The 14,318-nt window shown below is 36.9% G+C and overlaps 1 protein-coding gene across 7 annotated transcripts in view; it reads left to right on the top strand.

Moving 5' to 3' along the window:
- cora (erythrocyte membrane protein band 4.1 like coracle) overlaps nucleotides 1–13,824 on the top strand; it is a 61,612-nt gene extending 47,788 nt beyond the window's left edge. For all 7 annotated transcript variants that reach the window (XM_083139515.1, XM_083139520.1, XM_083139521.1 and 4 more), the window contains 3 exons: nucleotides 1,174–1,377; nucleotides 2,171–2,375; nucleotides 12,349–13,824. In XM_083139515.1, coding sequence (XP_082995641.1) covers nucleotides 1,174–1,377; nucleotides 2,171–2,350 — 384 coding nt within the window. In that variant the 3' untranslated portion in view covers nucleotides 2,351–2,375; nucleotides 12,349–13,824. The remainder of the gene's footprint in view (nucleotides 1–1,173; nucleotides 1,378–2,170; nucleotides 2,376–12,348) is intronic.
- The last annotated feature ends 494 nt before the right edge of the window (nucleotides 13,825–14,318 follow it).

Raw genomic sequence — 14,318 nt, 5'->3', positions numbered from 1 at the left:
TACGTGTAAAAGGATGCTTCCATTAGTAAGCTATTAAAACCCAATAATCACCTATTTCATTTTACATTCTATGTCCTCAAACTAGGAGGAAGATTACCAGATATAAAAAAAAGGCACAGACAATGTTTGTGTTAAGTTCATTAAGAATGAATACTAAGTACAGGATGCACACATGTAATGCAACTGTAGCTGTGTCCTTGGCAACATTAATACTGACATCTTTCCTCCAAGTTTCAATTTTCCTTTTGTCTGATGAAGTTGTGTTTTTTACATATTTTGATTTCTAAAGTTATGAAGCATTATAATTTGTGAGACCTGTTCAGATTGAATTATTGGAGTGTGGTAGTATTTAAGAATTCAACTTATTTAGAGGGTAATTTTTTTTCCAGATTTTTCTCATGTAATGAAGGAAGACCTGAGTCACTGCAATAGTATATCCATTGTTATTTGTTCCTTACATCAATGTGCTCAATAGTATTTAGTTGGATTATTTTATTGTTTAGTGAATACACATGTTTTTTTTAAATCTTGAAGTGTTTAATTTACTTGTAAATACAATTGTGTATAATTAGAAAATATCATTGTACACTCCTGTTCACATAAAGTGGACTCCTTATAGGATTGAACAGTGAATTTTGTGTCACTATCTGAACAGGAATGCACATAAAAGTGATAAAAAATCTCTACTCAAGTATGCAGTTAAATTTTGGACAGTACTGCTTAATTCAAGAATGGAGTGATATTGTCTAGGATAGGAACAGGTGGAAAACATATGTTGCTGCAGCAATAAAACTGGGTTTAAGGATGCCAGAGAGTTAGTTATCTGCTGAATTGATATTTCCAGGGAGAGAACTTAATTCATCACTAATTTTACATGTATCTTATATATATGGTTATTACAGGTTTTGTTAATGGGAGATACAAGAGGAACAATTCCCAAGTAACAGATATAATGAAACAATGGTTGGACATTTATTTAATAGCTTGTAGTTGAAAACCTAACAAATTTAATATGTAGGAAAAATATTTTATTTTTATTGTGACCAAAAAAATATAAAATCACGATTCCTATGCAAATATCGATAGAAATAATGCAATAATACTCCCAAAATAATATTGTAGTATTTAATGTGTATAATGCATTAAGTAATGTAATATTATTCACACATGCAGCCACCAATCGTGAAAACAGAAAGTATAACATATGATCCGTCGGCTGTTCAAGTCACTCCTCAGAGCACCACTCAAGTTCCTGTGGTACAAACAGAAAGTAGAAAGGTGGCTATGGAATCTGAAGATGGGACATACAGTGCGACTGGAGAAATTGTCAGTTCACAGACCATTAGCAGTAAAACACGTACAGTGGAAACAATTACAGTAAGTAAGAACTTTCATCTTCTGAGCTATAGAGTATACATATGGAACCAGAGAGCATGCTGAGAGGGAAAGGGGTTCAAAACCCCAAACCTATCTTCGAAATAGTAATACTAAAAATAATGCAAGAACAATTAGGTTTTATTGTCCAACTCTTTTATATAGCAATATTTAAATCACAGTGTTTAATATTTAAATCACACTGCTTTCAATTTCTTACCACCAGATTCATTAGAATTGTTGGCTGAACAACTGAGTGCATTGTGTTACAATGAACACACACTAATAATTAGAATGAATTTAAAAAATCCAGCTCTCACACAAAGTAAGTTAAAACTAGTTTGATTTGATGGAGAAAATATAATCACATATTTAAGTTTTTGTAAATCATTTATGGCTGTGCAGGATCCCAAAATTTCAGAACCAGGTTAGGAAAGAATTCTTGTCTTCATTTGATAACCATATATATCAGAATCTGCAAATTTCCTTGAAATTATTCCAAATGTGCAGTATTCATTAATTTTGTCAAAACTGTGAATTTATTTTGTAGTTAAGCAACATCTATTTTATTATTCCATTTCATAAGTTAATTAATGAATATTTTAAAGGAAAATTATTGTAGGTTCATATGGTATTGTTGCATGTTCTAACCCTTATATATCTGTTCTTATGCCTACCCCTGTATTAAACAATATTAAAATGCTACAGTGTTCAATAATCAACAACAGTATTGCTGTTGGAATCACTTCAGCGTAGTATAAATGTATTTGCTGATCAACTGTTTTATTTTGTTTAGTATAAAACTGAAAAAGATGGAGTGGTCGAGACAAGAGTTGAACAGAAAATCACAATCCAGTCTGATGGAGATCCAATTGACCATGATCGTGCTTTGGCAGAGGCCATTCAGGAAGCTACTGCAATGAACCCAGATATGACTGTTGAAAAGATTGAAATTCAGCAACAATCTGCCCAGTGAAACCTATTAATAAAGGATGTTGCAGGTAAAGGAAGTTTGAATTATATCCTTAAGAATAGTATTTGGAAAAGCTACAGTTTCTGAATACTACAATCACTTTATTGTCATATGTTACAAGAGTAGAGTCTACAAAAATCTTCACCAATAACATAATTTTCCATAGCATATAATTGTGCCACAAGAACAGAGGTGATAAATTTGTGCAACCCAAGCTTTATCAACAACTTGAAGACCATACTTTCACTCCTATATTCATTAGCATTACAAAGTCTTCTAAATTGAGATAACTACAAACAAGTTAATGGTGCAGGGGAAGTTTCCCCCCCACCCATTCCTCGTGAAACATGGATGAGAATTGCACAAAAAATACTATTGGGATTGCTTTTAAACTTTTGTAACACATTCCTCGAGGGACTGTTGTTGGTAACCAACAAGTTCTGTGTGAAACATTAAGCAAGTTTGGGAATCTACTGAATTTTAACCTTTAGCTGCCTGACTGTCGAAATTCGACCGCCACATGTGAATCCCCTACATGCCGGATGGTCAATATTTCAACCAGCAGCATGCAACAGCAAATAGTGTGCAATTTCTCAAAAAGTACACACGATATTTCAGTTCTTTTTTTATCTTTAGTATACATAAGAAGGTATGGCATACTTGAATTACAAAACAATACATCCATTGTTACTACTATTAACAAGCAAAGTTTTAAAAAAGTCCTTGGTTTCCCTTTGTTACCACCATAGGAGGGTCACTATTTATATTTTGAGCCTTGGCAACACTGATTGAAGTTAGGCGCGATTTGACGTTTGCACGGAATCGTCTGGCATTATTGACCATAACGTACTTCAAATGTTTTGTCAATAGCTTCATTTGTGTTGTTTATGTTGCCTTGGAGATTGCACGACAACAATAAAATGGAATTAACTCGTGAACATTTTCTTGCGATGATTTTTTTACGATTTTCGACGTGGATTATCAAGACAAGAGTGCATCGATCAACTTACTTCCACATTTGGCGATGAAGCCCCATCCTTTGCCACTGTGAAACGCTGATATAACGAATTTAATCATGGCCGCCATTCGCTCACCGACTAGATTCGCGAAGGTCGTCCAAAATCAGTTGTTGTTCAAGAAAACATTGATGCTGTGCAAAACCTAATACTGCAAGATCGTCATGTGACATACTGTGAGATTGAGGCACCCATAGGCATTAGTTCCACCAGCATATATAAAATATTACATGATCATTTAGCTGTGAGAAAGGTATGTTCTCGTTGAATCCCACACAATTTGACAAAAACTCAAAAAGACGCTCGCGTCAATTGGTGCAAACAAATGCTCAATAAATACAACCGTGGTGCTTCAAAAGACGTATATAGGATTGTAACAGGTGACGAATCATGGATATATGCATATGAGCTGGAACGTAAACAGCAGTCGACTGTATGGGTGTTTCAAGATGAACCCAATCCAACCAATGTTGTTCGTGCTCGAAGCACATCGAAACAAATGGTCGCCTGTTTTTTCGGGAAAACTGGTCATGTGGCAACTGTGCCTTTAGAGAAACTTAGAACGGTCAGCTCTGAATGGTACACAACAATTTGTTTGCCAGAGGTCTTCAGTCAAATACGGAAAACAAACAAACGCCGTCGGATCATTCTTCATCAAGACAATGCCAGCTGTCACACATCTCGTCTAACAACCGACTTTATGAACAGTCAAAAAATCGAATTGATGGGTCATCCGCCGTACAGTCCTGATTTGGCACCCAATGACTTCTTGTTCCCGAATGTCAAGAATAAATTGCGTGGACAACGATTTTCGTCGGCGGAAGATGCCATTGATGCGTTCAAAAACCATATTATGGAGGTGTCTCAAGAAGATTGGAAAAACTGCTTTGACAAATGGTTCGAACGAATGCAAAAGTGTATTGACCATAAAGGAGAATACTTCGAAAAACAATAAAGCCATTTTCAATGCCAAATTCCTGTTTTTTCATTGTTAGGCTCAAAATATAAATAGTGACCCTCGTATTATTATATATATATATATATTGAAAGGAGTATATTCTACAAGCAAGAATGAGTAAAAAGCAACATTTTAAGCTACATCTGACAAGTAAGGATTCAGGGGGTATGCAGGGGCAAAGGCCAGATTGTCGAAATTTGCCCTGACCGTCTGTTAGCACACGTAAGCAATTAACACGTCATTTCTTGAAAACTGTACACTGTATTTCAGTTCTGTCTTTTTTGTTCATTAGTTTACGTACAAGAGGTATTATATACTGTAATTACAAAACAATATATCCATTCATGGTTGCGGTAAACGCGGTTTAAAATTACTTACGTGAAATTTAAAAGATTTCGTAATTCCGCGTTGCACAATTTAATGGTTCAATCCTATTAATTTCGAAGATCCACTGTCTTCATTCACAAAAGGGTACGGCGTTTGAAGCGGAGATCTACCGCTTCAAACGCCGTACCCTTTTGTGAATGAAGACAGTGGATCTTCGAAATTAATAGGATTGAACCATTAAATTGTGCAACGCGGAATTACGAAATCTTTTAAATTTCACGTAAGTAATATATCCATTGTTACTATTATTAACAAGCACCGTTTGAAAAAGCCCTTTGTTTCCCTTTTGTTAGTGTGGGATAAATTGAAGAAAGAAGGTTATATCTGCTGAAGTACTGCATTTTTTGAACAATTTAAATTCTAAATTTAAGAATGAGTAAAAATCGACATTTTAAGTAACATCCGAAAATTAAGGGTCCAGGGGTAAGTGGGGGCAAAGGCCCAAAGTTCAAAATTTTCCGTAATTACACCAAATTTACGAACCCCGTAATTTCCACTTTTTTTTTTTCCAAAGTTGTTGCACGTTCATTACATATCCTCATAGGGTGGTCTTTTGTTGTGCTTCCCTCCAAATTTGGTCTATTCAGCGTCCATAGGGCCGATTCTAGAAGCAAAATTCCGGACATTGTCTCAAAGCTGGCAACACTGGCACTTTATATAAGGCTATTCTTTTTTTCCTCAAGAAGCGTTAGTCTGATTTCAACGAAACTTTACACTGTTGTAGGAATGTACCACCGCTACATACTACATTTTTTCCCACTGACTTCGATTTATTGAGGGGGTACAGGGGCATGCCATATTCCAACTTTTTAAAAAAATCAACTTTCTTCTTCTTCTTCATTTAACACTAGTTATTGTGAGGCACAATGTATAAATTTTACCTCCGCTAAAAAATGTCTTTAAGGAAAACTAACCAAAGTTCATCTGTCTACAACAATCAGTTCTTGAGTTATGATTTTTTTGTACTTCACGCCAAGTTTGAAAAGCGCACACTTGAAAATATGCCGGCGTGAACGAGAATACAGGTGCGCAAGAGGTCTGGCAGCTAAAGGTTAAGAGCTTCTAGCCAGGATGACTACCCATTTGCAGGAAATGTACGAGGATAAACCAATGAACCTTCTGGCTTGAAAGATTGAATATTCAAATATATATATATTGGAAAATCTTTTGCATATCACTATAGGATGGGTAAAAATTCCAGGAATGAGTGTGTGGATTCAGCGTGAATTACTGATTGTATATATGCTTTTTAAATTGCAAATTCTGTTTTTGGCCACCACATAATTACTATTCGTCTACGAGTCTACAAATACCGTGCGTCCATTTCGATCTTCAGCCGAGAGATCGGGGGAAGCGTGGCGGGTGGCGCTGACGGAGATGCCGACATTTGTGTCCTGTAATGATCGCTTATTTTTATGTACATATGCATACATTCATATAAATATTGCAAAACAAGCGCTAACCTGTGTTATAATTCATCATCTGTAATTCATCCAAGTTCTGCCCTTATATACACAAAAAAATATGCTTTAGAAACAATGTTAAGAGCCACAGATAATGAAACATTTTAATCATAGTTTTGACCAGTAACGTCCTGCTTAAGTTTATATCCTTGAAAGAGTTTTGTGTCGATCGTTTGGAGGTTTCGAATGTGCAGCACTGTATCAAGATTACGCTGCCGACAAAACCGTTAAAAGTCGATGGTTTTCGTGAGCTTCCTTGCAATCCGAAATCTCCGAGCTCGAGTTTTTTGTTCCTTCGTGACTAGATGAAGACAGAGCTGTGAATATAGTGGCGAGCAGATGTAAACCAAGAGCGTGTTAATTTCGTACTGTGCGCAAGAGTGATATTCTTGGTTACTTGCCGTTACTTGTTTGTGTTATTGCAGTGTGTGTGTGTGTTGTGTCAGTGAGACGATTGGAATGTCAGCCGCAAGGTTCACGTTAGAACAAAGAATTCTTATGTATGACACTTACGTGAAAACAGACTCGTGTCGAGACGTGTGTAGGCAATTTGTACAGAAATTCCTAGGTGTTTCACCTCCACATAGAGATACGGTTAGACATCTTGTCCTTAAATTACGAGAAACTGGATCGTTAAATTTTAAAACACCTAAGCAAAAACGACGGATTCTAACCGAAGCAAAACTCGATGAAATTGGTGCAGCGTTAGAACGTTCTCCAAACAAACCTCTACGCCGTGAGATGGACGTGTGAAAATCATCAGCACATACAGCTACTAAGCTACTAAAATTAAAACCGTACACTTATAACACAGGTTAGTGCTAGTTTTGCAATATTTATATGAATGTATGCATATGTACATAAAAATAAGCGATCATTACAGGACACAAATGTCGGCATCTCCGTCAGCGCCACCCGCCGGAGATCTACCGCTTCAAACGCCGTACCCTTTTGTGAATGGAGACAGTGGATCTTCGAAATTAATAGGATTGAACCATTAAATTGTGCAACGCGGAATTACGAAATCTTTTAAATTTCACGTAAGTAATATATCCATTGTTACTATTATTAACAAGCACCGTTTGAAAAAGCCCTTTGTTTCCCTTTTGTTAGTGTGGGATAAATTGAAGAAAGAAGGTTATATCTGCTGAAGTACTGCATTTTTTGAACAATTTAAATTCTAAATTTAAGAATGAGTAAAAATCGACATTTTAAGTAACATCCGAAAATTAAGGGTCCAGGGGTAAGTGGGGGCAAAGGCCCAAAGTTCAAAATTTTCCGTAATTACACCAAATTTACGAACCCCGTAATTTCCACTTTTTTTTTTTCCAAAGTTGTTGCACGTTCATTACATATCCTCATAGGGTGGTCTTTTGTTGTGCTTCCCTCCAAATTTGGTCTATTCAGCGTCCATAGGGCCGATTCTAGAAGCAAAATTCCGGACATTGTCTCAAAGCTGGCAACACTGGCACTTTATATAAGGCTATTCTTTTTTTCCTCAAGAAGCGTTAGTCTGATTTCAACGAAACTTTACACTGTTGTAGGAATGTACCACCGCTACATACTACATTTTTTCCCACTGACTTCGATTTATTGAGGGGGTACAGGGGCATGCCATATTCCAACTTTTTAAAAAAATCAACTTTCTTCTTCTTCTTCATTTAACACTAGTTATTGTGAGGCACAATGTATAAATTTTACCTCCGCTAAAAAATGTCTTTAAGGAAAACTAACCAAAGTTCATCTGTCTACAACAATCAGTTCTTGAGTTATGATTTTTTTGTACTTCACGCCAAGTTTGAAAAGCGCACACTTGAAAATATGCCGGCGTGAACGAGAATACAGGTGCGCAAGAGGTCTGGCAGCTAAAGGTTAAGAGCTTCTAGCCAGGATGACTACCCATTTGCAGGAAATGTACGAGGATAAACCAATGAACCTTCTGGCTTGAAAGATTGAATATTCAAATATATATATATTGGAAAATCTTTTGCATATCACTATAGGATGGGTAAAAATTCCAGGAATGAGTGTGTGGATTCAGCGTGAATTACTGATTGTATATATGCTTTTTAAATTGCAAATTCTGTTTTTGGCCACCACATAATTACTATTCGTCTACGAGTCTACAAATACCGTGCGTCCATTTCGATCTTCAGCCGAGAGATCGGGGGAAGCGTGGCGGGTGGCGCTGACGGAGATGCCGACATTTGTGTCCTGTAATGATCGCTTATTTTTATGTACATATGCATACATTCATATAAATATTGCAAAACGAGCGCTAACCTGTGTTATAATTCATCATCTGTAATTCATCCAAGTTCTGCCCTTATATACACAAAAAAATATGCTTTAGAAACAATGTTAAGAGCCACAGATAATGAAACATTTTAATCATAGTTTTGACCAGTAACGTCCTGCTTAAGTTTATATCCTTGAAAGAGTTTTGTGTCGATCGTTTGGAGGTTTCGAATGTGCAGCACTGTATCAAGATTACGCTGCCGACAAAACCGTTAAAAGTCGATGGTTTTCGTGAGCTTCCTTGCAATCCGAAATCTCCGAGCTCGAGTTTTTTGTTCCTTCGTGACTAGATGAAGACAGAGCTGTGAATATAGTGGCGAGCAGATGTAAACCAAGAGCGTGTTAATTTCGTACTGTGCGCAAGAGTGATATTCTTGGTTACTTGCCGTTACTTGTTTGTGTTATTGCAGTGTGTGTGTGTGTTGTGTCAGTGAGACGATTGGAATGTCAGCCGCAAGGTTCACGTTAGAACAAAGAATTCTTATGTATGACACTTACGTGAAAACAGACTCGTGTCGAGACGTGTGTAGGCAATTTGTACAGAAATTCCTAGGTGTTTCACCTCCACATAGAGATACGGTTAGACATCTTGTCCTTAAATTACGAGAAACTGGATCGTTAAATTTTAAAACACCTAAGCAAAAACGACGGATTCTAACCGAAGCAAAACTCGATGAAATTGGTGCAGCGTTAGAACGTTCTCCAAACAAACCTCTACGCCGTGAGATGGACGTGTCAAAATCATCAGCACATACAGCTACTAAGCTACTAAAATTAAAACCGTACCCTTATAACACAGGTTAGTGCTAGTTTTGCAATATTTATATGAATGTATGCATATGTCCATAAAAATAAGCGGGCATTACAGGCTGCAAATGTCGGCATCTCCGTCAGCGCCGCCCGCCACGCTTCTCCCGATCTCTCGGCTGAAGATCGAAATGAACGCACGGTAGTATTGAATATTACACCAGTCCGAAACTTTGATTTACATCTCAGCAATAATTAATAATCTCTCTGTATGAAATAACTAAAGTATTACATATTTGCGAATACTTCAACCCCCCCCCCCCCTTCATGAGCATAATGCTTTTTTTTAAGCATTGCTTTTCTGCCACTTTTGGTTAATTGCAATGTTGAGAATGAGTGACAAAAGAAATGAAATTAATCGACACACAAGAACACCCATGTCCAGACGGAGAGTCAGAACAGGTAACTTAAGTGGCGAGGTTGAAAGTCAACCACTGAGCCAGATAAAGTTTTTGAAACCCCTTGTAGAATGTGTGCATGTAAATCTGACAGCAATGTAACACACGTGTATTCATTGCTGCCACATGACAAAGTATTACACATTACACATTTTGTGGATGCTTTAAAATGGCTCCATCCTCTCCCCCAAAAATGTTGTGCAGATCTTCAAGTTTTGAAACCATATTTGAAATTTGGTTCTTTAGTGTCGCTTTCTGTCACTTTTGGCAAACTGTGACATTGAACTTGAGTGATGATGAAATTGATGATAGGCACTCGCAAAGAACACCCATGCCCAAGCAGGAACATGAACCTGGGAACTTTGATGGCAAAATCGTACATTGAGCACTTATCACACTCGGCCACCAAGCCTGATAAAGTTTGGAAACAGCACATAGTACAGAGCATTCCGTGACATCTGCTACACGACTCGGCGGCCCGTCTCGTAGCAAATGTCACGGAATGCTCTGTATATGTATCTGCAAAAGTGACAGTAATGAAACATGTGCAAATACAGATACTCTTTGCTCTTCTAACATTACATTATTGTGGAACCTCGATTTTACATTTTTCAGGGGACCAAGGCAAAAGAACTTAAAATGCAGAAAAATTTAAATCCAGGAAAATGTAAAACTGGGGAACCTAAAATCGGGGTTCATTGTATTTTCATTTGTTTTTTTAAAATGTAGAGAGAGGCATGAAAGTTTCTATTATACGCAGGTGGAAAAAAATCAGCATTTTCTCACTTCTGCTTACACCAGTTCCTTAGATATAAAGCAATGCAGACATTTTTCCAATGGTATGTACAGTCATGGAAAAAATACTTCCCCCATAAGGCTCCATGCAGTAAGTAGTTTTTTCCATGACTGTGCACCCCTACATCAGATAAGCGCAAATCAGATTAATAATAAATGCAAAAATGAGACTACGTTTGACTTGGGCAACAAACATGCCTTAGAAGCCAGCCATTCCCTATTTCTGATCTTTCTTCCTTCTCAATTATGGAAAAAGAACTTAGAAATGCCTTCCGTAACATGTATTGTCTTTTACTAAACCATTTTTGTTGTTGTTCTTACTTAACAGTTTACAGTAATTTTAAATTGTTGAATTACACTATTGAAACTGTATATGAGAAATTCGAGAAATTTGAGATTCTATAATTGGTACATAGTGCATTTTATGAACATGGTAATATTTTTGGTTGGTAGTACTAGGGTGAATCAAAAAGTAAGTTACACCCGACCCTTGTTCCTGTACTAAGAGAGAAAATAATCACGCTTGGTGGCAACACTGTCTGGAATGTTTTCTTCATACACCAGCAGCAGCCGTGCTTCAGCTGGTTAGTATGAGAGTAGCCACAGTGTGAGTATGGCACGTCGTATTGAGGTGGCGTCCAACATTGAGATGCGGCGCCTCCCCGATGGTGCAGTGGTAATGTCGCTGCCTTGTAATCAAGGGGTCTCGGGTTCTATACCTGATGGAGGCACAAGTGGTTTGGATCCCACTTTAAACTGTAGGTCCAGTCCCGATTAGCCTTATTGTGCATAAAGTGGACATAAAACACCAAATCAATCAATCAACATTGAGGTGCGCTCCGTCGTCCGATTTTTGTGGGCACAAAGGCATAATCGGAGTGAAATCATCGCCAAATTGTCGAGGTGTATGGTGAGAATGCAATGTCACGCCCCATGATCGAATAATTGTGCCAGGTGTTCAAAGAGGAAAGATCGAACGTGAACAACGAACCTGCAACTGTGAACACTATCAACGCGGAACGTGTGAATGCAATCATTGTTGCTCTCGCTGGGTGCTGCCCTTGTTAACCGATGGGCACACAAATCAACATTTTGATGCTGCGCTGTCATTTCTTCGGCGTTATTCCACGGATGGTCTGCAGTTTCTGAGCAAAATCATCACAGATGAGTCCTGGGTGCACCAATACACTCCCCAAGACAAAGAGGGCATCCCTGGAATAGACACACAAGGATTCGCCACCACCAAGCAAAGGCAAAAGCTGTCCAACGGTTCGAAAGGTCATGCTGACGATCTTCTTCGATTCCGAAGGCGTTGTTTACAGTGAGTTTGTGCCCCGAGGAACAACAATCAATGCCGCAACATACTGTGAGACTTTAAAGAAGCCATTAAAGATCGAAGGCCTGGAAGATTGAGTGATGGGGTTGTTGTTCTTCACGACAACGCTACCCCCCATACAGCTGGTGTCACACAGGATTTACTGCAGAAATTCAAGTGGGAAATGTGGTCTCACCCTCTCTATAGGCCTCTCAAAAAGACCTAGGGGGTCAGCGTTTCGCATCAGATGAGGAAGTGCAGGAAGCAGTCTCAAAGTGGTTCAAAGAAATTGGATGGAATTTTTACACACAAGGAATCGAAAAACTGGTCACACAATATGAAAAGTGCTTGGAACACCTTGGTGACTATGTCGAAAAAAGTTAAATGTTCATGTGTTTTCGTCCAATAATTTTTTTCTTATGTTTTGTTTGTTTTTTACAGGAGGGTGTAACTTACTTTTTGATTCACCCACGTATATTGACGGTAATATGTGTGTACATTTAGACAGTGTAAAATTATTTGCAAATAAATCCATGTGATTAACATTTTCTATGTATTTTTCAGATAATGACTGTTGACAACAATAAGAAGAGGCATTCAACAGATATATGGCAAAATGATCCAATATTTTGACGGATACATTTTTTGTACCTAAGTAAAAACATTTTACTTGTCTTTGTAATCCACAAATCCTTCGTGGATTATATTCAATGAAGTGCCAGTTAAACGAACTACTCGGGAAGTATAGAAAGGATTGTTACTGTCCTATGTGAGAATTAATTATTAAAGTTGAGAGAGGAAATATATATATATTATAGATATATATATCATATGAATGAAATATATATATATAAAAACAGTCTTAATATATAAAGATGCCAGATGCCTTGCTATTTACTTCTAAATGAAATCAATAAAACTGACCTATCTTTGCCCTCATGTGAAGTGCAGAAATCTTGTTCAAGAAGCAGTCATCCTCTGTATGGAAGATTCTGAGGAAGTTTCTATGTTCGCTTGAAAGCTTTCTCTCACTCTGCTCTGTCTGTCGGCCCAAGTGGAAAATTAAAATAGCTTTGGGAGTAACAGTATTTTGATTTAGTGTGTGTTGCAGTGGAAAACTCAAAATAAAATATGGTGCAAAATTTCAAAAGCTTTTTTAAGAAAACTTTCATGCTTTTTACTTAACCATCATTTGTGCTCAGAGAAAAGTTTAATGGGACCTGCTTGACATTGGACAGGCTCCTTGTTTGATAAGGGTAGCTTCAGTTACGCGTTTTTTGTGTAAAATACGAAACTCTGTCCTTGCCGGAACATTTTCGAATGATTTATATGGCATTGACTGAGATGTAGAATTTGTGTTAAGTTTTTGAATCTTTTTACATGTAAATTTTATCTTCGTATTGAGCCCTTGTATTATTTTATATTTTAGTTTAGGAACATTTTTGTGCATTGTAAAAGGTACAAAGCAGGTATATATATAAAAATCTATATATATATATATGTTATTTTGTTGTACTACATTTGCTATTTTTCATGTAACAAACTGCTTTAGTTGAAGAATTTTAATGATGGTCTGGCTATAATGAAGTTATTTTGCTTCTAATGTAAAGGAGTAAATCAACCGCCATGCTTGTCTAACAAGCAAAGGCATAGTGCACACCGCTGTTGTATCTCAGATGCTGAAATAAACATCTCCACTTTTTAGAAGGTGTAGTTCCTTAAAAATGCATAGAAGATAAAGTTAATTACCAGACAGAAAATGATGTTAGCATTGTTATTTGTCTTACGTAAGAGAGAAGTACCAATCACATATTTTTGTGTTTTTGCATTGTTTGAATTTAAATCTTGTATTGAGTATTATAGACAGACATGAAACTTATTGCTGAAAGTTTCCACAGATAAAAAAAATCATCACTTACTCACTTGTGCCTACAGTTATTCATCATATATAAAACTGTAAAAATGTTCAATTGTACTTATACCCCTATGTCAGATGAGGAACTATGTAGATTGGGAACTAAATTATTTAAACAAATCCTAGATTCATTATGTATGTGATCTTTAATCCATTGGTACATTATTATTGTGTGCATTACAAGGAACCCAGATTTTACATTTGCCTGAATTAAGTTCTTTGTTCGTCATAGCCCCCTGAAAAAAATTTAAAATGCAGGAAAATGTAAAATCGAGGACAATTTTATAACATTTTGCTATGTTGGAACCATCAAGGTTGAATGTACAATAATGAAGGAAAGTACAATCTTGGAACATAAAATCAGGATTCCACTGTATATGGTTACAGAGCTGAGTAGACAACCTTACCAATTACATACCAATACCGGTTTTTTATTGCAAAATACAGTGGAGCCTTGATTTTACGTTCCTGGATTGAACATTTTCCCACATTATACATTCAAGCTTGAGGATCCCAACACAGCAAACTGTAATAAAATTCTCCTCGATTTTACATTTTCCTGCATTTTAAGTTTTTTTCAATTTGTCCCCTGAAAAACATAAAATAGAGGTTCCACTGT

The sequence above is a fragment of the Lepisma saccharinum genome, chromosome 1, assembly GCF_977018435.1.
Source record: "Lepisma saccharinum chromosome 1, izLepSacc3.1, whole genome shotgun sequence".
Lineage (NCBI taxonomy): Eukaryota > Metazoa > Arthropoda > Insecta > Zygentoma > Lepismatidae > Lepisma > Lepisma saccharinum.
Note: the sequence above shows the minus strand (reverse complement) of the source record. Positions and strands in the feature narration are given on the sequence as shown.